This window comes from Falco cherrug, chromosome 2, assembly GCF_023634085.1.
Source record: "Falco cherrug isolate bFalChe1 chromosome 2, bFalChe1.pri, whole genome shotgun sequence".
NCBI classification, from domain to species: Eukaryota; Metazoa; Chordata; class Aves; order Falconiformes; family Falconidae; genus Falco; species Falco cherrug.
The window spans coordinates 90,410,792-90,437,316 of record NC_073698.1 but is presented as its reverse complement, the minus strand read 5'-3'; the positions used below and the strand labels follow the sequence as shown (position 1 = coordinate 90,437,316).

The 26,525-nt window shown below is 43.8% G+C and overlaps 3 protein-coding genes across 8 annotated transcripts in view; 1 reads left to right on the top strand and 2 right to left on the bottom strand.

Moving 5' to 3' along the window:
- The window catches only part of CNKSR2 (connector enhancer of kinase suppressor of Ras 2), a 220,769-nt gene extending 216,320 nt beyond the window's left edge, over positions 1-4,449 (top strand). For 3 of the 4 annotated variants that reach the window (XM_055703082.1, XM_055703081.1, XM_055703079.1), the window contains one exon: positions 1,911-4,449. In XM_055703082.1, the coding sequence (XP_055559057.1) occupies positions 1,911-2,126 (216 nt within the window). In that variant the 3' untranslated portion in view covers positions 2,127-4,449. The remainder of the gene's footprint in view (positions 1-1,910) is intronic. The other variant, XM_055703080.1, reaches the window with a different exon arrangement.
- Positions 4,450-4,946: 497 nt separating this feature from the next.
- On the bottom strand, positions 4,947-7,439 carry KLHL34 (kelch like family member 34). The gene has a single exon (XM_005443054.4). The coding sequence runs from the start codon at positions 7,399-7,401 to the stop codon at positions 5,614-5,616; it is 1,788 nt and encodes a 595-aa protein (XP_005443111.1). The 5' UTR covers positions 7,402-7,439; the 3' UTR covers positions 4,947-5,613.
- A 16,231-nt stretch (positions 7,440-23,670) lies between these two features.
- The window catches only part of SMPX (small muscle protein X-linked), a 44,364-nt gene continuing 41,509 nt past the window's right edge, over positions 23,671-26,525 (bottom strand). For 2 of the 3 annotated variants that reach the window (XM_027810918.2, XM_027810920.2), the window contains exon 5: positions 23,671-24,994. The gene's annotated coding sequence lies outside the window, so the exon portion shown is untranslated. The remainder of the gene's footprint in view (positions 24,995-26,525) is intronic. The other variant, XM_027810917.2, reaches the window with a different exon arrangement.

Sequence of the window (26,525 nt, the reverse complement as noted above, 5' to 3'; positions counted from 1 at the left end):
TGACCCAGCAGATGCCATTTTCATGCTTCTTTGGAACTCCTTTCTTTTGGTCCAAGCAAACACAATTTCTTCATTCTCTGTCTATGAGCCATATTTTCTAAACCTGTCACCGTTCTTCTTTGGACCTTGGTTAGTATAAACCATTCTTAAAAGTACATGACACCAATAATTGAAAAAGCAACAACAGCAAGCACCAAAGACAGATAATTACTATTTATTGTGAAGAGCAACAGTGTAGAGCAGTGCGTGCCTGTTTTGCAATGTCATCGTGGTAACTCATGATGAGTTTCCAGCTCCATTACAGCCCAGGGCTCCATCTCTGCCGTAGTACCGATAGCTGTACCTACCCGTAGCTACTGCTGTCACCTAATCAGTTAGTTTTTCTTGTATCAGTGCCTTGATTGCTCTTCCTGACTGCAGCCAATTACACTGGCCTGTTGGAGCTGGTGTTCTGAACTTTCCTTGAATTTATCCAAATTAATAGTAGCCTGAGACTTCCCTCCAAATTGCTTCTAGCTCTTATTGTCCATAGGCTCTCTGTCCCATCATCTAAGTCCTTAATGAAGGACCCCTCTGCTCTCTTTCCCATGACACAACCGTTCTCCTGCCAGTGAGTGTGAGTTACCTGGCTGGTAGTGCAGAGGTGTGGGCACCAGCCACAATCTGCGAGAAGCAGGTTATGGTAGTTCAAGCAGAGGTATGGTAATTGGGAGTTCCCATGGTTTCATTTCCACTAGTCATTCTCAGCTTGCACCTCCATTTCTGAAAATGAGTAGCATTTTCAGCTACTCATTCTAGCAGTGTTAATTAGCTGCTGTTTGCAAAGCATGAAAAATGCCTTTCAACCTACTGCTTATGGGTGATGTCTCTAACCCTTCTGATCCTCTTCCATCAGCATGGGCTGGCACAGCTTAGTATTTTTCTTTAATATGCTCCCCAAAAAAGATTTAACATGCTTGTAGTATGGACATGGAAAATGTGAGTTAGCCATGAGGAGTGTGAAACTTGTCTGGCAGGGAGGATGGAGGGGAGATTGCTGGTGACTATACCAGGCCTACACAGAGGAGTAGTGCTGGAAACCTGCACACTAGCTGTGTTTCCAAGGCTTATGCCTGTTGCATCCAGGTTCCAATGCCTGCAACAACCACGAGTGGCTACAGGTGTATCTAAGGCTTACTCTGATCCATACTGGCTGCCTGTCATCTCTTGATAAACTAATCACTGGCTATGGATGATGATACAGCCACAGCCCCACCTCAATGCTGGGTAGGGAGGTACCAGCAGCTATGTTAGAGTTTACCCTTTTCACCCTTCTCTTTGCCACTCCAGTGATAGGAGGATGTTGCAGCCAGCCAGTTCATTGCATACACTGGATCTTTGATGAAGATGAATTATCATTAACGCAGGGGTCCTTGTGCAAGCCTTTGCAATGTAGCACTCAGATGTCCCCATGACGAGCCTGGTAAAAAAGGTTTAGCTCTGCTGGCGGTTGGGAGGCCATGTGTCTGCATCCCACGCACCTACGCAGTATTTCTTATGCTGATCGAGAAGAGCAAACAGATGGCACTGTTCTGTGAAACCCATCTTGAAAAATGCAAGCAGCTAATAGGAAACAGTACAGAGCTTGCTTTTTTTTGAGCTGAACAAGGGGTGAGGAGGGGGAATAGGGACTGTTTCTGAGGATGTTGGACAAGGCAAGGGAAGCCCTAGCCCTGCAGGGTGATGTGTGACACCCTGTAGGAAGCGCTCCTTTTTGCAAGCAGTCGTATAGCAGTCAGATAGTCCCCCTGCTTTTAGGGGCTCCATGTCTTGAGTTTGCTCCCCCCATTCTTCCCTTCCACCCATGTGACTGAATTTGGCTGTCACTCATCACTTGCACTGACCCTTTGCTTGTTCCTTTTCTTTCACAGGCCAGGGAAGGAGAAGTAGCCATTATAGATAAAGTTCTGGATAATCCAGCTTTGACATCTAGAGACTTTCAAGAATGGAAAAAAATGTACCTTGATCTCTTCATGGACGTCTATCAAAGCAGCACCCCGAGGGACTCTGTTAATGGCTCATCTGAGGTTGATGCACTTATAGCCTCCTTAGCGCACACTCACTCTTACATTGAAACGCATGTATAAAAGTCTCTCTTTTTGTCCATTTGTTACACTCCAGCCCTTTACTTAAGTGCATAAAGTAGTTTTTATATCAATATGTGGGAGCTTTAGTAAATTATATTTTAATGTTACTCAGCTGTGTGAAGTAAACCTTCGATGGTCAACAATACCACGTCTTTAATGAGGATTTGTATATTTTATATGCTACCAATGCTCCGCTTGTGTTTACCTTCTGTGAAATAAAAACATGACCTTTAGCTATTAAAGAAAAGTATTTAAAAGCATTTTTGGAAGACTGTGACCTTCACGCAGGAATTCAAGCTAAAGGTTTTGTTATCAAAGGTCACTTTTACAATGATATTTTATATTATATAATTCCAGTATTGCATTGCATTTTTAGAGTGCAGGTACTATTTTGGTGGTGGGAGAAAACCAGTTTTTATATTTAATGAGAAACTCTAGGAGTTTTCTTAAATAACAGGGGAAGAGTGTAACAGGGTGGTTGTGTTTCAGTTTTGTCAAACATACAAAAGTGTGAAAATCAGCAGGCAGAAAGGACTAATGTGAATTCAAGTATCAAAAAGTTAGGTCTTATTTCCTTGTGCTTTTTTAAAGCCTGTTGCTAAAGTTTACCATCAGTGCAAAGGGATGCTGGTTTGTATTCCAGTCAGGACAAAATTATGTGTTATTTGTCTCTTAATCACATTTGGTTGATTTTTTTTCAAAAAGTAATCATAGTACTGTCATTTATGCTGCTTTTTTACTGTACATCAGTATAATGTGCAGATTTTGCAAAAGAGAAAACGTAGACTCTGAACATCCTTGATAGCAGCGTTTCTCTTGCCCAGAAAAGCAGCAGTGGAAAAGGTTCCCAATGAAATGCTCCGAATCTGAGAGGCTTTGAAAATTCCCACAATAGAAAAGGAATGAATAGGATTTTTCAAGTAGTCTCCTATGTGTTTCCTGAGCTGTGAAATTTGGCTGTATTGTATGCGGGGAAAATGTGTGATGGGAGCAGAGCTGAGCACAGAACCTGAAAAATAGCTGAGGAGTAAAAAAACCTCCAGTTTGCTTTTGAAGAGGAAGAGATGTCTTTGGGTTCTGCTGAGTTCACAAGACAAATAAAATGCTTTAAACTTCCATGAGATTTTAGTTGTGCTGGAGAGAACCCGGTGAATATGAGCAGAAATAGTTTCTTAGAGTTAGGCACATGCTTGGAATAGGAAAATGGGAGGGAAATCTTAAATTATGTATTTACTTTTTATGGGCTTGTTCTCGAACAGTGATCAGAGCATGGCAAAATATTTCTGCTGCTTTTCAGTATTTTGCTGCATAAGTTAGGACTCACGACATGATTTAATAACACTCATGTGAAAGGGAAAAGCCTCCTTTATACTCTTTACAGCGAGTTGTACTCTTAACCAACTTTAGACTCTTGCCTGTACAGCTCAGTGAATGTACTTTAAACTTTATGAGCTCTGATATTTCCTGACAGTTATATCCATGAAGGGATGGAGGAAAGAATGGACAGGTTTATTTTCTCTCTCCTGTCTTTTTATTCCTCTCTCATTCTCTCCCTTTTTCTGACCTTCTCCCATTTCTTTCTTTTTCTTCTTCTCCCTCCCCCCTTCTCTCTTTCTTTCTTGTTATTTTATTGCATTTGGATTGCAACTGTTTTGCAGATTTTGCACAATTGTACAGAAGAGTGGCCTTTCTGTAGCCCATTTTCAGTAATCCTATATTCAAGTCGATATGGATGACAAAACATGTATTAACGTTTGTATAGAATTCTGGATCCAGTGTAATATTTGTACCATTAGAAGAATATTGTTTGTATAAACTGGACATTTATTTACTGCATGGGTACTGACTTGTATATTAAATTTGTGAGGTTTTTGTAAATTTCTCTTAAAAAATGCTTGACTTGAAATGGATTGTGCTATTGTTCCAAGCATTTAGATTCTCTTGCTATTGTTTTACTGGACCAAAAGTAAATATATTCATAGAAGAAACCTCTTTATATCTGATGGATGTATATGCACATTGTGTAGTTGATTCCTTGTCAAAACCAAGGCAGTTCAGAAGACTTAGATCTGTTGCCATGCAACAGCTATTCTGCCTGCACTTTACATTAGTAAAGTCAGCTTGATTGCTTTAAAGGTGAAAATTAAACATTACAGTTTTTTAAGCTAGTCTAGTGACAAAGAACGTGTCCTCTCCATTGTGCTGCCTTCTTTTAAGACTATTAAATGTTCTTCTATATATATTTTTATTGTATTAACTCTCAGCCTAGAAAGGGAACACTGTAAAATGAAGTACAATAAATTTAGCTTTTAAATGAACTTCTACAACTCAAGATTCAATTTATGCCATACCAAAGTGGTTCTACAGCAGCTGACCGTTTTACCTGCATTTCACAGGTCTACGTGCCTTAAAGTACCTCCATAATCTGTGCCTTTGAACTCTGCCAGTGTGGCCAAAAAGAAGTAAGGCTGTTGCTGTTTCATATGTAGGCAGACGCCGAATAAAGACTTCTGAAAACCTTCCGTTACCTCCCTCCCCTTCGTACCCTTTGATGAAGGTAAACCTTTCCTGACCGCAGGATTCTCTCATGTACCAGTTCAACAGCTGTGAGCAATTTTACCGTTACGAGCAGCTGTGATACAGCAGCATATGCTACTGAGGTAAGTGTCAAGGCATTAGTTACAGCAACTCCTGTAACAAGTTTCTCAAGTCTAATAGTAAGTACACCCATTCAGCTCTGGCCATCTATACTAACACCAGGTTTGGATACTAAAGAAATGTACTTTACCGGTAGCGTGTCTTTAAAATAACACAAAATAAGCATCTGAAAGGCATGTTACAGCAAAGGCCACTCAGAGAGAAATGGTTTCTATTGAACAGTCACTGTTTTAACCTACAGCCATAACTGAGTCTACATATCAAAAAATCCATGCATTCTCTCCAGTCATTTCATGCTAGTTAGCAAAGACATTCTTGCCTAGTATGTAGCATATCAAATAATTCCTTTTCCTTGGCAGTACTTATTATTAGTTCTCATAGACATCAATTTTCTAGTCTTTATACAGCTCATTTTCATTTTGCTTAGCCATAGCATAAAAATTCAATAGCACTTAGCAGCTGGGAAAATGACCTCTGATTAAGAAAACAGAAAAGATGGATTATATTTTTTAACCTTTGAAAAATCTGATTTGCAACACCTATTAATTACTATCTGAGAATTATTCTTCAAAGGTCAAGGATTAATATTCTCCTTGATCACCTCTAAATGTGCTGCTTGGTATGTCCTTCCTCAGTGAGGTTGGCTTCCAGCTCTATAGATCCCAGCGCCTTTCCCCTGCTGCAGCCACTTTCCTGCCTGTTTCCACCAAGCGTTTGGCTTATCAAAGCAAAACATCCACTCCGCCACGTTCGGTGCCATTGCAATTTTCTTCTCCAGGCCCGCCCTGCTGGCCCATCTCCTGGGCTGGTTATTTCTTGGTGTGTGAGCTCAGCAGTCCGGCAGCCTCTTCTGCTGGCTGTCGCTGTCCTGCTCATCAGCCCCTTCAGAGAGCTGCAGCACTGCACACTGCAGCCCACACCAAGGCAAGGGGGCTTTGCAAATCTCTTCCCAGCCATCGTTGTCAATGTCGTAGCCAACCACGTCTTGCGTGGGGACTTCCTGTGAGTTTTGCCATTTCTTTCCCCCAATAAGAAGAGCTGTTTCCTCTACCACTGCCAGGCCATAGCAAAATCGATCATAGATCAGTGGTCTTAAACGAGTCCATTGGTTCTGATCAGGGTCGTATCTTTCTATTTCAGAGAATGGTTCATATAATCCTAAAAAGGTGAATATGGCTTCTCTGATGGTTGCCATCTGATGCCCAAACCGAGCAATGCTCATGGGGGCTTTTTTTATCCACTGCCCTTCAAGTGAGCTCAGAGAATATACATCCTTGCTTGTGTCGGCTGGGTCTGAGTGCTTGCCACCAGAGATGTATATAGTACTCTTGCAAATGGCACTGGCATGGCCATGTAGCTTGCATGGCAATTCTTTGACCTTCATCCATCTGTCCCTGCTGATGTTGTAGACTTCCACAGACGAATGCAGCGACCCATCCTCACCCCTTCCACCAATGGCAAAGATATCCTTGCCCAGGACACTGCAAGAAAACTGGCACCTCTTTTCCAGCATGCCCGTGATTTGGGTCCACGTGTTAAATCTGGGATCATAACGATGGACCTTGTTTGTAACTGATAAGATCTTTTTGGTTTTAGCATCACCCGGGGCACCACTTTCTACCTCCCCACCCAAGACGTAGAGGAAGTTCCCCACCACGCACACGCTGTGGTTCTGCACCCTGTCCCGCACCTGCGTGAGAGCTCTCCATTTGTGATTGTAAACGTCAAAGGCCACCATGTCGGTGACGAGCCCCTCGCTTGCTGTCCCTCCCCCCAGCAGAACGATCCGAGTTTTCTCATTCCTCAGCGTGGTGGACTTGTCTTGCAGGATAGGCTGTTTGAAAACAGATGTATGGTAATTTATTGCTTTAATGATCAAGCACTTAATACCTGCAGAGAGGGGCACTTCTGACTGTGTGTAGGTTTTTCTCAACTCTTCCACTGGGATGAGGCCGTATCTTATGTGCTCTAAAAGGCTGCTAGCGTGAGCCAGCCTGGTTTTATCCTGCTTCAGCCACAGCAGCACGAGATTCAACAGGCGAGTTTCTTTCACCATAGGGAGATCTGGTGATTGAACCACCACTAGCAAAGACCTGAAGTTCAGCTCGAGCAGTCCTGACAAATCCAAGTCCAGAAGCTTCCAGAGATTACTGACAATGTATTTTTCGGTTGCTGCTAAGGCATTCGGCAGGTAGAACTTCCTGGCCACGTTGGCGGAGAAGCAGCAGTTTTCCAAGGCGAGGTTGTTAATCAAGTACTGATTGCACAAGCCAATGGCATCAGTCACTTGCAAGTAGCTTGCAGCTTCCAAGGTATCTTCCAGGCTTTCAAAGGAAAGGGGCAACAAAGAAGTATAAATAAAATCCAGGACATTCTGGAAACCAGTGGGTGAGACAACTTGCAGATCAATTACACTGGCTTTAGACTCTTGGGTATAACTTTTGAACATGGCTCGGAAATAGTCACTGGAGCATGCCAACAAGGACTTGTGTGCAGGAAACTCGTTTTCCTTCACTTTCAGCAAAATATCACACAGAAAGCCCTCTGATCTCAGGCTCTGGTACTGGGCGAGCACAGCGGTGCAGTGCGCTTTGCAGTAGGACAGGAAGTAGCTCATTGTAGGCAATGCAACGCTTTCCCCTTGAGTTATTACAGAAAAAATGCAATTAGATATTGAAACAGCTGCCCTACTCAACAGCCATTGCTTGAATGCCCAGCAGACTTCCAGTTGTTAGAGAAAAGCCCAACCAAAAAAAAAAAAACCAAACAACAGTCTCTTGCCTGGCATAGGGGGACAGTTAGTAGGTTTGTAAAGAATTCAATGCATTTCTTTATAGAAAAAACAGCTGAATGTCACAACAGCTGCTGTAGGATGCTTACTTTTCTTGCCTCCGTCACTTGTGCAAGGATGAACGGTCCACAGTTGTGCTGAGCACTTGCTTGGCTGGCCATCAGATGACAGATGAGGGAGCTAGATAACAATCCCAACAAATGACACTTTGTGTCTGCTCAACCGTCTCCCTCGACCCTTCTTGCTCCACAGGCAGATCAAATAGATCCTCTCTGGCTGCCAGCACATGGCTCTGGGCGGACACAGATGAGAAGGGAGTGCTGGCTCTCTCGTCTGTATTTCAAACTCAGATAAGTTTGGACCTTGTTGCCCCTGGGACTGCAGCCCCCTTCCCGTCCTCTTTTCACACTCTTTTAGGAAGCCTCAGCTGAAGATCAAATCAGCGCCCAGGGATTATTACGTGAAGATTTTCTGAGCCCATAGACCTTTGCCCAGCAGGCACTAATACAACCAAAATATCGTGATTAGTCACTGGTTCGATTTGACATGCATTTCTGGGCTCTTTGCTTCACATGACACCGCCATAACTCACAGCTACCAGAATAGCCGCAGGCGCATCCCCTCGGCCCCCCTGCCTGGGAGCTGACCCCAGGCGGGCGAGCAGAGGGGCCAGGGACCGAGTCGATGGAGGAGCTTCTACCAACAGCCACAGCCAAAGCAGCTGACTTGGAGTGACCTGCCTGGAAATCACAAGGGTAACACATTCGCACAAAGCGGTGACAAAAATAGATTCCCCCAGTTTGGCTGTAATAAACTGAAATCTGTTTATAGAGGCGGCTTTGCATAACTGTGCTCTTGTTTACCAGCTGGGAACAAACCCAGAGCCCCCAGGGGTGGGCCGGAGCTGTCGGTCAGCTTTCTCACTTACAGTTTGTCCCAATTAGAAGCACGTATATGGGGATTATCCCTGATTTTCACCTGGGCCCTTCAGGGTCTAATTTCTACCAGGAATAGTAGCTCTGGGAGAGCTATACATTCTGACCTCTGAAAGCCTGTGTTTATTTTTCTTTTTTTCCCCCTGCGTAACTCTGGGAGGAGGTGTTCAGGAGCCTCCTCCTGAAACCTTTCTTTCCAAGTTAAACACACCCAGGACCTGCAAACCCTGACAGGGTTGATAAGTGCCAGACCATTTTGCTGCATCATGAGCCAGCAGGTTTGGGGACAGAGAAGGATCCCACAGGACTCGAAAGTTTCACCTTTTGCTCAAGACCAGGGTAAAGCCTTTTCATGGTATTTGCTTACATTTATTTATGTGATGTCATGACATTCTGGCTCACTCCTGTGATTGAGGGGTGTTTGGGAGCTGACTGGATCCTAACATGGATCGTGCATGCTGTGTGACTGTTCTAGCAAGCTTAAACCATCTTGCTAAGCAGACTGATACCTACACACGCTCTGCTTTGTTTGTGGGGAAGGACTACTCCAAAAACATTGCCTTTCATTGCTGAATAGCTCTGAAAATTGATTTCCTGCTTGAATCCACTTTCCATCATGACGTTCTAAACCATAAATCAGGATCTTGCTAAAAAATCTTTCCTCTTGCTAGCAAAATGACATGCATGGGCAGTTGGAAGGAAGGAGAAAAGGGATGCCTTGTTTCTCTTTCTCAGTGGCTTTGCCTATATCCAAGTCAGGACAACTGTAAAGTATTTCCAATATTGTTAGTAAAGCTGTGCAGCTGATTCCAAGCTTCTGGTTTGATGCTTTTCCTGTCTTGGACAAACCAGAGACCAGGTACCTGTGTCACCCCTCAGCAGTCACGCTTGCTGGTGATGAGGGACCAGGCCTTAAATGCTCCCACTCCTAAAGATACTGCTTTCCCCAGTTTAACTCCATAAGGTACCCGATTTCAGTAACATGAGGAAAAGATTAACCTCCACCATTTCCAAACAGCAAGCTGGCACTGCACCATCGCACTTTCCCCAGGAGACCGAGCAGTGAGCACAGGGGAGCATGGAGGCTGAGCCTTCGGCGTGGGGTTCAGTTTGAGGAACATTTCTGCAGCAGTTCTAGCATAAGCAAGTCCTGGCACCACCTCCCCTTCACCAGCTGTCCCTGTCCTCCATCAGCCTTTTGCCTGTGCTACCATGATTGCTCTGAGGCATGGGGCCGGGAGGTGACATGGCCAGGAAACTGATGTTTGGAGATGGAGGGAAACTCGAAAATACAACAGCAGACAGGTCTCTGTAGGTTGGGTCAAGTCCTCAGCTTCCCTCACCGTGTGGCCTCCCAAGCAGATGCAGTGCCCCAATGCAGAGTGCAACAGAGGTGAGCCACTGGCTGGGCAGGCAGCTGGGGACCCACCACCAGGAGAGACCTTTGGCACGTGATGCCCGCCTGATGCACAGAAACTGGCCTGATCTGTTGTTGAGGCTCAGTCTGAAGGTCCCTGCCTGTGCCCAGAGTTACTGTGTTACCCAAACTGGTGGTGCATCACTTGATCTCCAAAGAGATTCTATGCATGGGCTGCAGTTTATACAGGTCAGTTGCCAGCTGACTACACTGCGTTGCCACAGGAGCCAGTGCTGATGCAATTGAACTGATTTAATACCGGTACTGGATAATCAAGTCTTAAAATTCTATGCAGATTTGCTGTGCGACTCCTTCTCAGACCTACTTCATCTTCATGGCAAGCTGGCTAATAGAAATAGCAAGAATCGTGATCCTTATAAAGCTGTTTGTCTGTAGTTTTATATATTTTTTTTTTTTTCACTAATAATTGAAATAAAGACACATCCTCTCCAGTCCCTTGCTCTGGAGTGACAAAAAAAGATTATCATTATCGAAATGAGGTTTTTCCGTGCTCCACTTTTAGGCAGTTAGCTTTGTCTAACTAGGAAGCCTACTCAGCCGGCACCCTCCTTTGTCAATAGACAAATTATCTGGAGGCGGCAGCTTGGGTCTTCAGCACCTTTGGAGGAATATTTAATGACCATTAGCAGAAGAGCAGACAATGGTTTAACAGCTAGCTTATGAATCTCAGAAAGAGACCTAGCACTAGGTGGGATGCAGTCATGCCACAATCTTATTTTTCTCAGTAATTTGGAAGATCAAATGCTTGACTCGCTAGATGGTGCTTAAAATTAGGGAAACATTACTGTTAATGATACTGATTTGCTGAGAATAGATAATACATTTTCAATCATGCATTATTTAGATTTTAAATTAGATTTAGATTTCAGGCTTTTAGTGCATTTTCTGTTGAACTCATTGCTATACTACAGCAGACAGTCTGCAATAAAAAAGACTATTCAGGGGTATGCTGTGAAAAATAATGGCTTCTATGCTTGCTGCTATTTTTTTTCCTATACAAAGCTGAAAAACAGCCTGAATTGCAATGCTGTGTTCAGTTTAATCTTGCAAGTAGGCCATCAGTTAATAAACACTTCCATTACCATTGTAAATTTTCCCAATTATTTTTTAAGAGTAAAGGTTATAAAAAGAGTTGTACAAGTAAAATTAGGCTGATTAGTAACTAGTGGCTTACTGTAAAATATTCATTACAACAATCCACAGCAGAGGCTTTCTAAGCTACAGTTTGTTCCAGAAGAAATCTGTGCAGTCCAGAGGACAACAGAGCAAACACTTTGTATGCTTGATAATGTACTGCTTGAACAAATACAGCCAAAGTGAACCAGATGATGAATGTACGAGGGATGATGCAGCATATAGGTCTTCTGGAAACCACTAATCAGAAAGATTGTATTGACTTAAGTTGTCTTGTAAAAATCATTGGACTAGAGTCTGTACTTCATCCTCGAGTAATCATTCACAATAGTATTTGGGTCACCCCATCTATTTAAAGCCAAGTATGTTTAGCCCAGGAAAGCAGTCTTTAAGAACAAAACACTGCGAGGGAGAAATTTTCTTGCAGCTAAAAGCACTGTCTGGGGAGATCATGTCTGTGTATCAAAGCAAAGTTACCAGCCTGGATGAGGTGGGCTTAGGCTGTGAGGTTTCCGTTGTGGCAGGGGGAGACTGGGGATGCATGTGGCTTTAAGTACTGGTCTATGTGTGAGGGTGGTGGAGGTGCCCACAGGACACTGCACCCCGTGAGCAGCAGGAGCAGGAGCTCAGCACAAGGCACTGCACCCCTGGCTCGTTGGAGGAGCCTGCAAACCCGCGGCACACCCCGTCCATCCGGGTGCCACCTGGGAGGGGTCTGCGTCCAGGGATGACGCTGGCAAGAACAACTTTGTCTGGGTGCAAGCCTCCGTCTGCCGCTGGGGAGGAGAAGAGGTTTAGTGTGATCAGGGGTCAGCAGGGATCCCAGCCAAAGCCTGCTGCAAGGCTGTGTCTGCTAAACCATGGCTGCATGGCGGTTTCCTGTGCTTTTGTGGAAAAAGAGGAGGAAAGGAGGCACACTGGGGCTAGGGGTGCCATGCCCCAATTGGGTTATGCTTAGCACTAACCACACCGATGCTAGAAGGCGTCCTGTGTCCAGCTGTCAAAGGCAACACAAAATAACAGTCTTTCAATCAGCCAGTGCCTCATTTGTTCCCTTGCCCTTTTTTTTAGGTTCCCCTTCATTTGCCTCCCATGAAGACAGAAGTTGTTATTGCTTCCATTGCTCTTAATGGGTTAGACATGAACTTCGCTGGTGAATAAAAAACAAGTTGGGAAAGTTTTTAACTTGGGATCCTACCTTAGAGCAACTGCAGTGGGATGCATCAGGCAATGCAGCTGCAGGATAACAAAGGTGAATGTGTATTTTAATGAGCCCATTTCACAGCCTTCACAGCACTCCACAGTGGAAGGTTGCTTGGGGTCTGTCTGCTCCTGTAATGGTCTGGTGGCACTGGAGATGCTCTGCATCAAGCCCTTGCTCCCCTCTCCAGGCAGCCAGCGCTGCCTGTGCTGCAGCTGGGGCTCGAGGGACCTGCAGCCCCTGCCCAGGGGCACCTTTGCTCTGCATCCAGCTTGCAGCTGCTTGGGGACTGTGCTGGCTGCTGACTTTGCACAGTGAGGACATGTACAGCTCCAGCTGAAGCTGCTCTGCTCATGGGTCACTTCTGCAGGTGTAGAGGCCCCCTTGCCACATTAGCTCTTGGAGAGTGCCTTGGGGATGAGGGGTTCAGCTCACCGCTACCCACAGCTTATATGGATAGAAGTGTAAGGAACAGCCAGTGCTCTGGAACCACAGAGGAGAAAAGACAAATGACATTTTCCTCTGTTAGGATACCATATAGGTGAAGTAAAGCTGCAGACTGCAGAGGCTTCTCCGAAATCAAGGTGCTTTTCACATCTGGTTACAATTCAGCTCTTACATTCCCTAATTCACATCCAGGCAAATGCTCCCTAACGTACAGGTTGTTGCTTTGCAAAGTAAAGGTTACAGTGTCATCAGCTGCTGTTAATGCTGTTACGCTATGAGATAATGAGAGCTGATGTCCCCACTCAGCTGATCATTAAAAGTGTTCCTAGACTCTTTGCGCTATATCATCATTGTCGTCATTATTGTTAGCAGCAGCAGCATGTAACCTAATGACTTGAACTCGGTCCCTCCATGATCTGCAGCTCTCAGGCTTACCCTTGCGACTGAAAGGGTTGCACCTGCACCTGCTAACCTTATTTCATCTGCTCACTAGCACTAGTTTGAGAGGGGGAGAGACAGCTGAGGGAAAGCACCCAAGCCCTGCCATCGGGTGAAGTGCAGCTGAAACGAACTGCATGTGCTGAAGGATGGAGGATGAAAGGCAAAGCACCAAGTGTGTAGAGGGCTTTTTGTCTTAATGATTTCTAACTGAATAAAGCCATGCTGGAGTTTGGCAAAAGCAGTGATGGGATATGTTTTATTCACCCTCCTAATCTTCATGAGTTACCGAATGATGTGTTGTCGCAGCACTCTCCGAATTATCAAGCTGCAACAAGGTCTTTCACCACCTCATACCAGCACACTCTTCATACAGTCCCTCTGCTGCCTTCTCCTCATCTGCACTCATCCAGGGCCCACTCTCCTCTTGCTTTGTCCTCTCTCTGCTTCTCCCTCAGCTGCTCTCCCTTCATTGGGTCTCAACCACTTAACAGCACCAGCCACAGCTGCACCTCATTTACATCGGCCAACCCACTGCTCCTGAAGCCAGCCCACAGCTGTATATTATCAATGCTAATTAACCCAGCTTCATTCTTTTACAATGCGTGACTAGCAAGCCTCACCAAACATTCGTCAGGCTGAGCTCAGAGCCAGTCTATAGCTGTGTGAGGTACTCGTGGCCCTGCTCACCAAACATGGAGAGAGAGATCTCCCTCCACACTAGACACATTTCCTAAATTCCAGTCCTGGAAGACATTTCTGGGGTAGTTACAGGAACCAGACTGCACGTGTCAAGTCTTCTTCCCCACGCTACAGTCCCAGCAGGCCATGGCTCCAGTCATCTCCCCTCTTCCCCTGGTGGGAGCAGGCTGCACACTGGGCATGCATATAAACTGTGGATAGTGGTAAGCCAAATCACTCATCCCCAAGGTACTCTCCAAGAGCTAATGTATAAGGAGCTCATTTTTATTAATTTTTACTTTAGATGTCTTGTGCCAGCAACAATGCAAATACTGACTTCTTCCTGGAAGTGCAAGGGTTTGCCTGCCCAGAAAAAACACATAGTCTACTTAAACCAGCTTGAAAGGCTGTAGAGATACTGACTCCTATTTCAGCAAGTTTATTTTGGTCTCATCTGCCTAGGTTAAGGATTGACATAAATGACTCTCAAAGGGAGTAAAAGTAGATAGCCCGTGCTCTGAGCCCCAGCGGTATGTGCCTGGCATGACAGCGTAGCATCATTCTCTTGGTACAGTGGCAGAGTTTTCAGGGGACCTTTGGGTTTTGCCTGAAGTGGAAAAGTCATCGCTGTATGCTAGCTCTTCTGTCACACTGAAGAAATGAAACTATAGACAGGTAAAGAGAAAAGCATAGGGCAGATGGACCTGAAACCTGTGAAACCCTTTAGGGGGAAGCATAAAGCTTGAAATACCTAAGAGCAAACCACCTTCCCAATACTGTGAAGACTTCTCTGCCCGTCGGTCTCTCAGGTGGCCTCTCAAGGGCTGTAGGTGTGTCTCAGCAGAACCATGGAATCTGTCTGACATTAGAAGTCAGAAGCCCTTGGATGGGCCTCTCCAGCCTTGCTGAGGTACCCAGCAATGCATCTGCGATAAGCATATGCCCTCCTGAGGGACACAGGTCAGCCAGAGATGCCCTTTCAGGTGAACTGGCAAAACTCCTCCTGCAGTAAAGAGACTCTTCTGGGGTGAGGATGGGGAATATGCTTCAGCAGGATGTCGTGCTCCTTCCAGAAAATCCAGAATCCTCACACACACAAAGCTAGTCCAGTTGCATCCTCCTCCCCCGTTCAAGGAAGGAGCACTGATGTCAAGGAACCTCCTCTGATCCTGACAGTAGTCATGTTAAAGGAGAGGATGCTAATCAGAACTGGAGTTAAATGAGAAATGTGGCTAAATGGAGTTACCATACAATGGTATAAATTTCATACCCTACCATTGAAAGAGAGAGGAGATTAAAAATAAATGTACATGCTTCAAATTCTTTAAAATTGCGAGTAATGACATTATTAGTACTTTCTGGAGGTCATGCAATGACATGAATACAGCAGTTTAGGCCAACGTGGACCATCTTGACAGGATACAACCATCGCTTCCCTACCTTTTGGCTTCTTCCAGTCTTCCTCTTTGCTGAACTATGGGCCAACATGCAAGTCACTGCAAAGAAAATTTCCTTAAATTGCACTATGGAAAGGACAAATCTGGTCAGGGGAAATGTGATTTAAAAAGGTAAGTAGGTTTATATATGTAAAGGAATAGATAATCTCTCTGTCTAAACCTTCATTTGGCTCACAGTAATATATGACTGTGCCTGCAGCCCTGGTAAAAAAAAAATAAATCAAAATTAATTTATTAGCTTCACAAACTAGACCTGAGGCAGACTTTCAGCCTGTCACTATGCAGGGAGCCACTGTGCACTGCTAGTATAGTACTTCCATTACACTAGCTAAGCCAAAGCTTTTAAAAAGATAGACTGCATTAAGTATATTCTCCTATACATCCCAACAATAGCAGCCTAACATCATTACCAAGGCTAGATGAGTACACTCTCTTGAAAAGAAAACAATCAAGTTCAGGATATACCTTGAAATAGCCATATCCACCCACTTCTGACACCCACCAGCTGTGCCTGTAAAATACTGTCCTGGTGTCAGCTGGGATGCAGTTAATTATCTTCCTAGTAGCTGGTACGGTGCTGTATTTTGGATTTAAGGTGAGAATAATGTTGATGACACACTGATGTTTCAGTTGCTCCTAAGCAGTGTTTACACTAACTCAAAGACTCTTCTGCTTCTCACCCCACCCCACCAGCGAGCTGGCTGGGAGTGCAAAAGAAGCTGGGAGAGGACACAGCCGGGACAGCAGACCCCAACTGACCAAAGTGATATTCCATACCGTATGGCGTCATGCTCAGCACATAAACTATGGGGAAAGCTGGCTAGGGCCACTGCTTGGGAACTGGGACCTGGCTGAGCATCGGTGGGTCAGTGGTCAGCACTTGCATTGTGCATCACTTGTTTTGCATGTTCCAATTCTATTATTATTATTGTTATTATTATCCCTTCTATTTCTGTCCTATTAAACTGTCTTTATCTCAACCAGTGAATTTTACTTTTTTTTTCCCAATTCTCTTCCCCCATCCCACTGTGGGGAGGGGGAGGGAGGGAGTGGCTGTGTGGTGTTTAGCTACCAGTCAGGTTAAACCATGGCGAATAACAAGGAATCTACGCAAACAAACTGCACACCCTGATATTTTTACTACTCCTGACTATGCTTATGAGGCTGGGAGTAGAAATAATAAAAAGAATATGAAAGCAACCACCATACAAACCACCTGTCCATTTTTCCCCAAAAGGGTTTATCTGCCTTTGACAAAACAAAACAGCTGTTAAAGACAGAAGACAGATCTTCTACAGGCGGTTATATTTTGTAATTTTCTTCAAATAAGCTTTATGATCTAATAAATATTTTCCAGTTCAAAGTTTACAGAGCTGAAGAGAAATAGGGGCTAGTTTTTACTCCTTTGAAGCCAATAGGAATTTTGCCATCAAGTCTGGTACAAGCAGAAATGCAAAGTTCTTAGCATAGAAAAGTTGGGGGGGGAGGGGGGGAGCAAAGTATCTGTCCTAGCTTAATTGTTCAGCCTTATATACCAGCTTTCTCACCTGATATGCAGGGTATATTCAGGCCCCAGTGGTCCTATTAAAATAAAGGTTGTGTTCAGGCTCAGACTCTTTACAACTGAGCTCCTCATCTGCTATAGAAGAGAGCCGATGAGTTTCCACATGCACCACGTTATTTTTAATATGTTGAGTGTTGATGTGTATACATTACATCCGCAGTGTGTATGGGGTGAGCAGGCCCAGGCTGGGGAAGGGCAGCAATAATCCCTGTTCTGCCACTCCTGTGCTGCCACCTTCACCAATGCTTTCAGGAGCAGTCTCCAGCCACCCAGCCTTTGCTGTTCCCACCGTGGATTTCACTTGGACTACTTCAGGAGCAGACAAGCTTGCAGGATTGTTTCCTACTGCCTCACCCACTGGAAATGTTTTCATTAAATGATAAAGAGGTTGGGGGGGGGTGTTTGGTTTTTTGTTTGGTTTTTGTGGGGGTTTTTTGCAGCTAGGCAGGTAGGGTCTTCTCCTGATCTTCCTCACATTTTCAGAAAAGGGTTGCTGGAGAAAATACCACGCTTCCACAGCCTCCAGAATTATACCACAACTTCCAGAAAAGAGGTACTGCAGAGAACTTAAGTTCCTATAGGCCATTTGTGGTTTGCCATACATTGAAATTCTCAACTACAAAGACGAACAGAAAGAATGAATAGTCATTGCTGAGAAGTCAGGAACAACAGTGTTCAGGGCATTTTCAAAGGCAGGAAGAGCAATCAGAGGCCAGAGTCCCTTCAGGCAGTTGGACAATTCTAATGGCCATTGCCCCTCATGACAATGTCCTTCCTACTTACTAAAATGCGGTGATTCTGTTATCAAGGTGACACCAAACTGTCCAGTTTCCTTCAGGACAGTGTTGTGTGCAATGGGCACTTGAGAAACACTCAGGAAGTGCTGGGAACTCCGCTCCCATGAGGCCACTGCTGCAATTCATTGCTGTCAATAAATCTTGTTGCTCTTAATTGTTTGGGTTTCTCTTAGGAACAAATATTTACCAGCTTCTGGTTTGCACAGTCTTCTAAAGGTCACAGATGCTAGCTCCAAGGGGAGCCAAGCTATTCAGCCTTAAGCTATTTAACGTTGGCTTCCTGTGTAAGCCTGTGCCACCATAAAAGCAGGCATCACTACAGGGCTTATGTGTAAGGATGGAAGAGTAAAGTTCTCCTCTTGGCCCATTTCAGCACGTTATTTTTAAAAGTTTATGTGTTCAGCGATGGAAATGGACGCTTTCATTCTGGTGTGTAAAATATCAGTAAGCCAAAAAAAAATCAATAAGCAAGTATCTAGAAACAGCCATGTTCTTCTGTCTGAATCATCCTGTCCCACACCAAGCTGATACATGCAGCAGAGAGGCCCCTTTGAAGAGCTGGAAGATGCTCTTGGTAAAGATTTGCTGGGCAAATGCAATACCAGTGTGAATGCAGGGATACGACAAGCCAAATTCTGGAGGAATAATGGCTCCACATCAATATACACACGCGTTTCCTGAAATATCTGTGCCACCCTGCAATACAAAACCACTTCCCCATTGTGCTGGTTCACTTGCTGCTCAAGCAGACCAGAATGACTTTGTAGTGGAAAACACAGTCAAACTAAAGAAGCTCTTGGAGGGCTGAGATAGTCCCTGTTTTGTGCGGAAGGACTAGAAATCCTAGGCTGGTTCCCCATGGATATGAGGAGCTCCCTGCAGGACAGCAAGGCAGGAAGCCTTGACCGAGCAGGCTGAATGGGAGTGACCATGGAAGACACCCAGGCTGGTGGACCCCAGCTCCTGCTGGGGAGAAGGAGAGGGAAGCTCCCACCCTTTCCAGCAGGACGGGGTTTGAGAGGTTGTAGTCCCACCTGATGCCTTTCTGAATCATGCTCTTTGCCAGGCTGCTGCAGAGCCCTTGATCTGCTGAGGCCCTTTTGCAGATGAGCACCGCTGAGCCATGGACTTTATACATGCAACAAAGGCAATGAAGCTCACCCTCTCACAAAGTGAAGGATGCTGTTCGTCTTTTTTCCTGCCTTGCAGCCTACGCTCTTCTGAGTGTCTCTCTCTCCCTGATTCTCTGAGGCTGCAGGCAAAAAGCAACTGCTGGTGCAAACCAGCATAGCTCCAGCAGCGTGGGTAGCGTGGTGCCACTTTACACCAGCAGATGACCTGGCCATTGGGTTTAGGTCAGCAACACGACTGTAGCACGTGCAGCCTTCACTTGCCTTGCCAAACACACAGAGTAGGCAGAGCACGTTTCTTTCTTCTCAAGGGCTAGGGAAGAGCCCAGATGTCCCATTTGTGTCACAACGACTATACGAATCTGATGCTGACTGAATTTTCTCAACCGTGTGGTGCCATCCAGTGTCATTTTCCTGATCTTCGCCAAGCTCTCCCCCCTCGCACTGCCCTGCTTGATAGCGCTCACAGTGCAAGGGTGGTCAGAGGCATTTTATTGGAGAAACAGTCAAAGCAGGGAATTAAGATACAGCCTCATTTGGAGGCATTAGTGCCTGAGTCGCTGGGATGTCATTCAGGCGTGAGGACAGCCTGTGAAGGCTTTCAGATCACATGCGTGCATGACATTTAGAAGAGGTGGGTGACCTCATGGGAGATTATCTGAGAGATCTAAACCAGCCATAGAAAGTGGCATTGGAGGCTTTCATTTATCCTCACTAACCTTCAGCAATAAAAACAGAGGATGAGCGTACGGACATGCATGCAGGAAGTATGCGAGAAGTGCCGAGAACATTGTGAAAGCCAGAGGGATGGTAAACCATACCCTGGCTCCACTGACATGTGGCTGTCATGGAAAGAAGGATGAGGAGGAGGACACTATGTGCTTCACAGGGCACAGTACTTTATTTGATTTTTGTGTGTATGTGCATTTGCTATTTGACTGAGCAATAAGACAGTTAAGAATTTGTGCTTCTTTCCTGGTTTGTAGGGAAGCACAAATTCAGGTATTCTCTCAGCCCTCCTAATTCTACATACTGCCAGCCTTGGCAGCAACTGTGATGAAGTAGAGCCCTAATTATTCAAGCCCAGATTCTCCCATCACTCAACGTCCACTTCCAAACCAGCACCTCAGCACACACCAGGACTGTTGGTGGGGAGCAAGGAGCAAGGTGGTTTTCCTGATTTCAGTAACAGTAAGGATCCAAAGGGCCTCGAGATGTCTCCTCAAGTCTTTGGCCTTCCTCTAAGCAGTCATCTTTTGTGTCAGCCCAGCACATACCTTTCTCCAACCTGTTGGACCTGCTCTGGTGTCCCTGCCAAAAAATTGAGCAGGAAGAAAAAACTGGTGTGGCAGCAGGGATCTTCATAGCACTGAAATCACTCTTGCTCCCTGACTTGTTTCTCAAAGCAGAAACCTACACTTATGCCCTTTTCTGCCTCTCACTCCCACCTTCCCCATCTCAGTCTCCATGAGTCCACCCCAACTGCGTTGTGCCCCTACACTTGAGTCCATCTATTTATATGGATTCTTCTTGTGTCTAAGCAGGTGCGAATCCCTGCCCCTTGTGTCCAGACTTGCCTGGCATGGTCAACACCTATATGCTAAGGACAGAAAATACTGTGCGCTGCATCGTTGCTATGGTCAGTTCAGCTGCATGCTGACTTCTGCATTTCTGCTCAGGTCAGGGCTTGGATTATTGGTCTCCTGATAGAAGGGAGGTCTGCTAAGACCAATTCTGACCCTGCAATAACTAGCTAGGAAAGTCGTAAGTAACAGATGAATATAAAGTACTGTATTAGATGAAGAGTACTCTCAATAGAGACTATTGCAGTACCTGTAAAAAAACATTTACTAAGAATGCAACATCTGTAAGAAAGACAAATCTGATTCCAGTCTCACTTAGCATATAGCAAAGGATTGGGTCATTTTTCACAGTACAACATCCAGACAAAATCAAATTTAATTAGTTACCAGACAAGATTTACCAACCACCTGTGCATATGAAACCCACAGTCGGTATCGGGGCCAGAACACTGTCACTTCGCTATTGCACTTTCCTGTTGCACTTGCAATTAGTCACCAGTCTTCTGCAGGATATCTTTGAAAGCACCCATTTCATAGTTAAATGCAAAGGAATGTAGCGAGAAGGGAGTATAACATATGAACAGATGTGTTTATTTTATAAATGGCTTTAGACTGCTTCCAAAGACACAGGAAAACTGGATTTTACCAGGTTTGACTGATCTTATATCCAACCCTTGGTTTTTTGTCTCTAGAAAACTGTTTTATCTTAGCACTGCAGTACTTTTTGAGGGCTGAAAAACTGTCTTTAGGGGGAGTTTCCTTTGTAATTATTCATGCACAGTAGTACTAGGCAGCTCATATACCAAAATCAGAATTTTTTTTGCCAAGTGCTTTACTTAATCTGCTTCACTTATACAGCAAAAACTCATTCAAATTAAATGTGCACACATTAGGGAAACCAGGACTTAGTCATAAGGGCAAAAGAAAACTGTTTCAGCATTTTGGCCCTAAAGCTATTACCAAGAAAAATACAACTATTTCTCCTGGACAGTCTTCTCTGATTCTCTTCTCTCAACATCAATTTTTTATAATACAAAATGGCCAAAGTGCCGTATTTTTATGACATCTTCCCATAAATAATTTACAGACTGCATGGAACAAGAGACAAATAAAAGGGCCATCTTTATCACCTTTGCGATTGCACTGAACACAGTCCTGGTAAGATGCCCCTGAATTCAATGAACTGCCTCTCGAGACTTTGATTTTGGGAATTGCATCCATAAATACAGTTGCATATATAACTACAAATGTTTTACTGGTACAGTAGGTAAAGGAGTACAGTGTGGCCTTGATTTTGCTACCAAAAATAATAGCTTACACCAACACAGAAAATGCAAAACTGCCAGTTTAGTTCTGTAATTGAAGTTATGCATAAAGCCAAGCCTCCAGGGTTTTAAGGCAATTAACACTGTTTGTCTTAGAAATGCAGAAGCATTGCAACCTCTTAGTTGAAAGTGATTAAACCAGAGTAATCAATTGAAATACATTCAAACTTACCAAAAGTTTTCAGGTAACAGTAATTATTATTTTACCTTTATCTTTACCTCTAAGTTAAATGTGTTTGGATTTTTCTGTGCAGATGATCAGAGAAATCATTAGAGCGTGCTTTTGTTCAGTGGCTGACAATTAAAAATCTCTCCCCAAATGTGTTGAGGTCTTGGTGTCTCATTAGACTAAACCCTTTGCCGCAGGCACAGCATGATACCTATCTCTGGTTTTCTAACAGAGCATTTCTCCACCACGTTGTTGAGCAGCTTCTCAGAAAAACACATTCAGTTAAATTAAAGACATCTCTCTTTCAGCATTGGGATTAAAACAAAAAAAGAAGAAAAAATTACAGTGCAGAGCATTGGTAGGGAGTTAACAAAGGAAATTCTTCCTCCATCTTACTTGCACGGGACTTGGTGACACCAGGGCAACACTGTCCCTTTGATTTACTGTCACACCAGCACCATACAGAGACCAGAACACAGGGATGACATTGAAATCCAGTTATTTTGCTTTATTTCATGGGTTCCTCATAATGCAGGTTAGGAGTTGGGGGTGTGTGTGGGTGTGTGTGGAGTTTCTCTCTCCGTGGTTCAGTTACAGTAACTGTTTTGTTGCAATCATTCCTCTGGCTTCACGGCCTAGGGGTGGTCATGTATCACCTCATTAGTGAGGTGTTAATATATAGCTGTTAGCGAGTTTGGCTCATACTGACAAAGGCTGGCATGTAACCACATGAAAGAAGCATGTTTTTAGCATGATCTGTTATTATGTATTTCTGTCCTCATCTTTCATTGCAAGACCTGAATCTTTCGCTAATTTTGCACCAAAATGTAACATTTTGGGAGGGCAAAATTTTCCATGCCAGAAGCAATAGACTGCAGAGTTGCTTGAAGCACCTTTCATCTGTCTGTTGTACGCCCTACAGTCAGGTCCTTTCTCTAGGCAGGTGAGAAGTAACATCACCAGCACATGATGGTTCAGACCAGTTGTTAACAGTTTGCTAGCTGAGACATGGAGTGCCTTCACAGCCTCCTTGTTTTCTAGTTCTTAGATACTAATTTTATGCTTTAATAAAGACTCATTGTTGTGCTAAGACCTAACTCAGGGTCCTCACTGACCCCTATGGCCCATAGCTGTCAGCCTCGAGATAGTTTAAAAGCAGATATATTTTGAAATTTCATTTAAGATGAAAATGAATCTGAGAAAAAAATATTATTTGCCTCTGCCAAGCCCTCCCCACCATTAAGAAGTTTAAGTGGCTACTGGGGCCACCCCTCCGTTCGGGAGCAAGGAGTTGAAACCTGGCAAAAGCAGCACACTTCTTTGTCAGGGGTGGGGTTTTTTTTTCCCCTTACACATTCAGATGTGATGTCTGTGATGTGGTCCCAGATCTCCCCATCCCTTGGATTTTCCACTATGAAGTTTCCTAACTATCAAAGGAGGGGAAAAACGTGACTTTACCTTTCCACAGTTTTCTGAAATTAGTATTTTTAAAGTGAGTAAATAATAATAAAAGCTGAGGCCCTGACTCATCTCACCTTGCGCATGCTTCTGGCTCAAGGGACTGTGTGTTTTCTCCTCTTTTTATCACTTCCATACTGGCAGGAACAATGCAGAGCCCAGTATCAGTGAGTGATAATGCAGCGTTAGGGAAAATTGTTCTTTTTCTATTGAATAGACATGTTAATCTTATCGGTATGTAAATGAAAGGTGCTTCTGATGCATTCTGTCTCCTGGCATTTCCATTTCAACCTGTCTTTCGGTGATGTTCACCTCCAAGGAATATATTGAGGGAAATCAGCCATGAGCTATAAGGATGAAGCAGGATGGTAAGCAACGTTGGTATTGTATATGGAAAGTAGAACATATCCTTTTAATTGAGTTGCAATGAGTACAGCTCCTTTCTAATTTCCTGTACAAAGCACATGTAATAACTTAAAATAAAAAAATATTGCCAGTTAGCTTTTGTGTTATCTGATGGAGCAAATGAGAATTTAATGGATGTCATTGTTAGTAATATTCAACTTGAAATCTGTTTTCTAACCAGAATAATTATCTTTATTTTAATTGAATAAACAAGAGCCAGGCAGAGAGTTTCAGAGCATGTAGAATAGTTTCAATCAACAGTAGAAGAATATTATTACAAAACAGGTCCTCTAATCCATTAACAGTAAATAACACGAGCGACCAAGGAGACACAGTGCATTACATTTCTCTTAACAATAAGATCTCATTTCCAAAAATAGAATATGCATCAAACAGTCTTCATTTATGTACAGTCCATATAAAACAAGTGTCGGGGATTAATCACTGTACGAAAGGGTTGCTGTGATCATACATGATTTTTGCTCGGCACCAGTATTTCAAAGTCCCCTTTTCATTTGGGCTTTTGAAGATAGTAATCCTTCAACCTATACTCAGGGGCATGTTCCATCGAGGCTGGATGACCTGTTTATTTTAATAAAGGTTGCAGATTTTCTGTGAGCTAGATCACATCTTGTATTTTCATTGTGCAAAGTGAAGGTGATGCATAAATATCAGAACACCAGTGCATTTTAGATTCTCAAGAAAAAGAAATACTTTGGCTCTACAACATAAGAGAAATTTAGTTAAACTCACCAGAAAGAACATCCCTTTTAATATTTTAGTTTCCTTTATTACACTTGATACATTATTCCTGTTCTGTAACTAGGAGTACACTACAGGAAATTAGATGTTACATTCTTAATTTATTCTGCATTTTGTCAAATCATTTTAAAACTGTTTTGTCCATATTGATTTTTTTTCAAAAGGAAAGAAACCAAATTAATTGCAAATATTGATTATTTTTTTAAAAAAGTATTCTACTTTCACTCAAAATTCAAATTACACTATTCCCTGTTCTGAGGTCAAAATAATTCCTGAATATATACACACACATTACTAGTTGTGTTTGTTTTTTATTTCAGTGGTACTTTCTTATGTTAAACAAAATGGACAACAGAAAAGTGTTGATATAAATGTACAAAGAAGATGCTTCCTATGGGCTACCACGGAGTTAGGAAGTTCAGTCTTCATACAGATATATAAAGCATTTCAAATTATCTCCATTCATTGGAATCCATTCATTTTCTCTTGTCAGACCTGTATGACAGATACAAGACCAGAAATTAAATCATTTATCAGTGCACTCACAGGTATTTTCAGAGCACACAGAAAAATACCTGCAAGTTGTGAGGGGGAGTATATTCCCCACACCTGCAATTTTGCTTTTCACTTGTTTACACCCAACCTTGGGGAATACTGAGTGGGCGTGAAACAAATCTTTTTGATCCACTAGCTTTTTCCGCCTACACTCCAAATCTCTGTCTGATGAAATTTCATGACTCTGCTAAGAGCTCAGGGCTTTAATGCCTTCAGTTCTGTCCTCAGTACGGGTAGCCATGACTCCTACCCCATCCCATTGCCCAGCTGCCTCCGGCTGCCTGGCAGGACACAGAGGGCTCCTGGCCTGCCCCTGCCCTCGAGAGAGCAGGGTCCAACCCCACACGTACCCTGGGATTCATCCCCAGAGAAGCCCAGCACTGCTTCAGCAGGCACAGGTGGCAAATCCTGCCGTACGGCACAGCAGCGTGGCCGTGCTGCAGGTACTAGGGATGCATCAAATGTATAAAAGTTAAAACAGTATTTAATGCTACCAGTAAAGACTATTTACTGGTGTGTGTATATATATATATATGTGTTTGTGTGTGTGTGTATATATTATTTTTAAATTATTTCTTTTTCAGCTGCTTTGATCACCCTCTTGTCTTGCTTTCTCTGTACTGCCCACTGGAGTCCTTACTGGCAGCGAGTCTCCCTTGCCTCCTGTCCAGTCTGAACAGTCCCAGGGATTTTCAGCCTCTCCTGTTTTGGTGGTGTGTCTGTTCCTGTAACTATTTTTGGCACAACTCCACTCCCCTCCTGTTTCTGCTTTAATTTTCATGACTGACCAGCACCGAAGGCAGCATTCTAGACATGGTAGCATCGTATTTTCTGTGCTGTTTGTATAAATCCAGCTGGAGTTAATTTATTTACTTATGTCAGGTGAGGTGGGGAGGCATTTAACTGCTGTCTGGGGAACAATGAGTAATTTCCGTTGACTTGTCTACAGCGACTTTTCCCTGCATAGTCACAGCTCATTCGGAGCCCATCATAGGGTCTGTTCCTGTTGTCTTTGAAGTTAAGAGACATCAGTGGTTGCTGTTGATATTGGTGGTTCCAGACAGCTCAGTACTGAGGAAAACAGGTTTTGTGATTAACTTTCAAAAGTTCAAGACACTAACTTTCTCGGCATATATGTTTATTCAGCTGAGATATAAGCATTTGAGGGGGGGGGAATATCAAGTACCTCTGGTCTGGGTAAATTTTATTGAACTCACGAAGTTTTAACAAATGCTTGGAAAGCAGAGAAAAAGCCACAGGACAGAGAAAAAAATGGCAATCTTCTGTATTTCATGATGTGTTATATAAAGTGAGTTTTCGCTGTGCTCCTGAAGGTATGTAGGCTGTACACATTTAAAGAAATAATGGAGGGACATTCAAAAGCCTGGAATTGCCTAGCTTTGGGAAGAAACACTTCCCTGGAGAAAAGAGGTGCTATTAAAAGAAACCCTGCACGGCTTGCACTAACTGC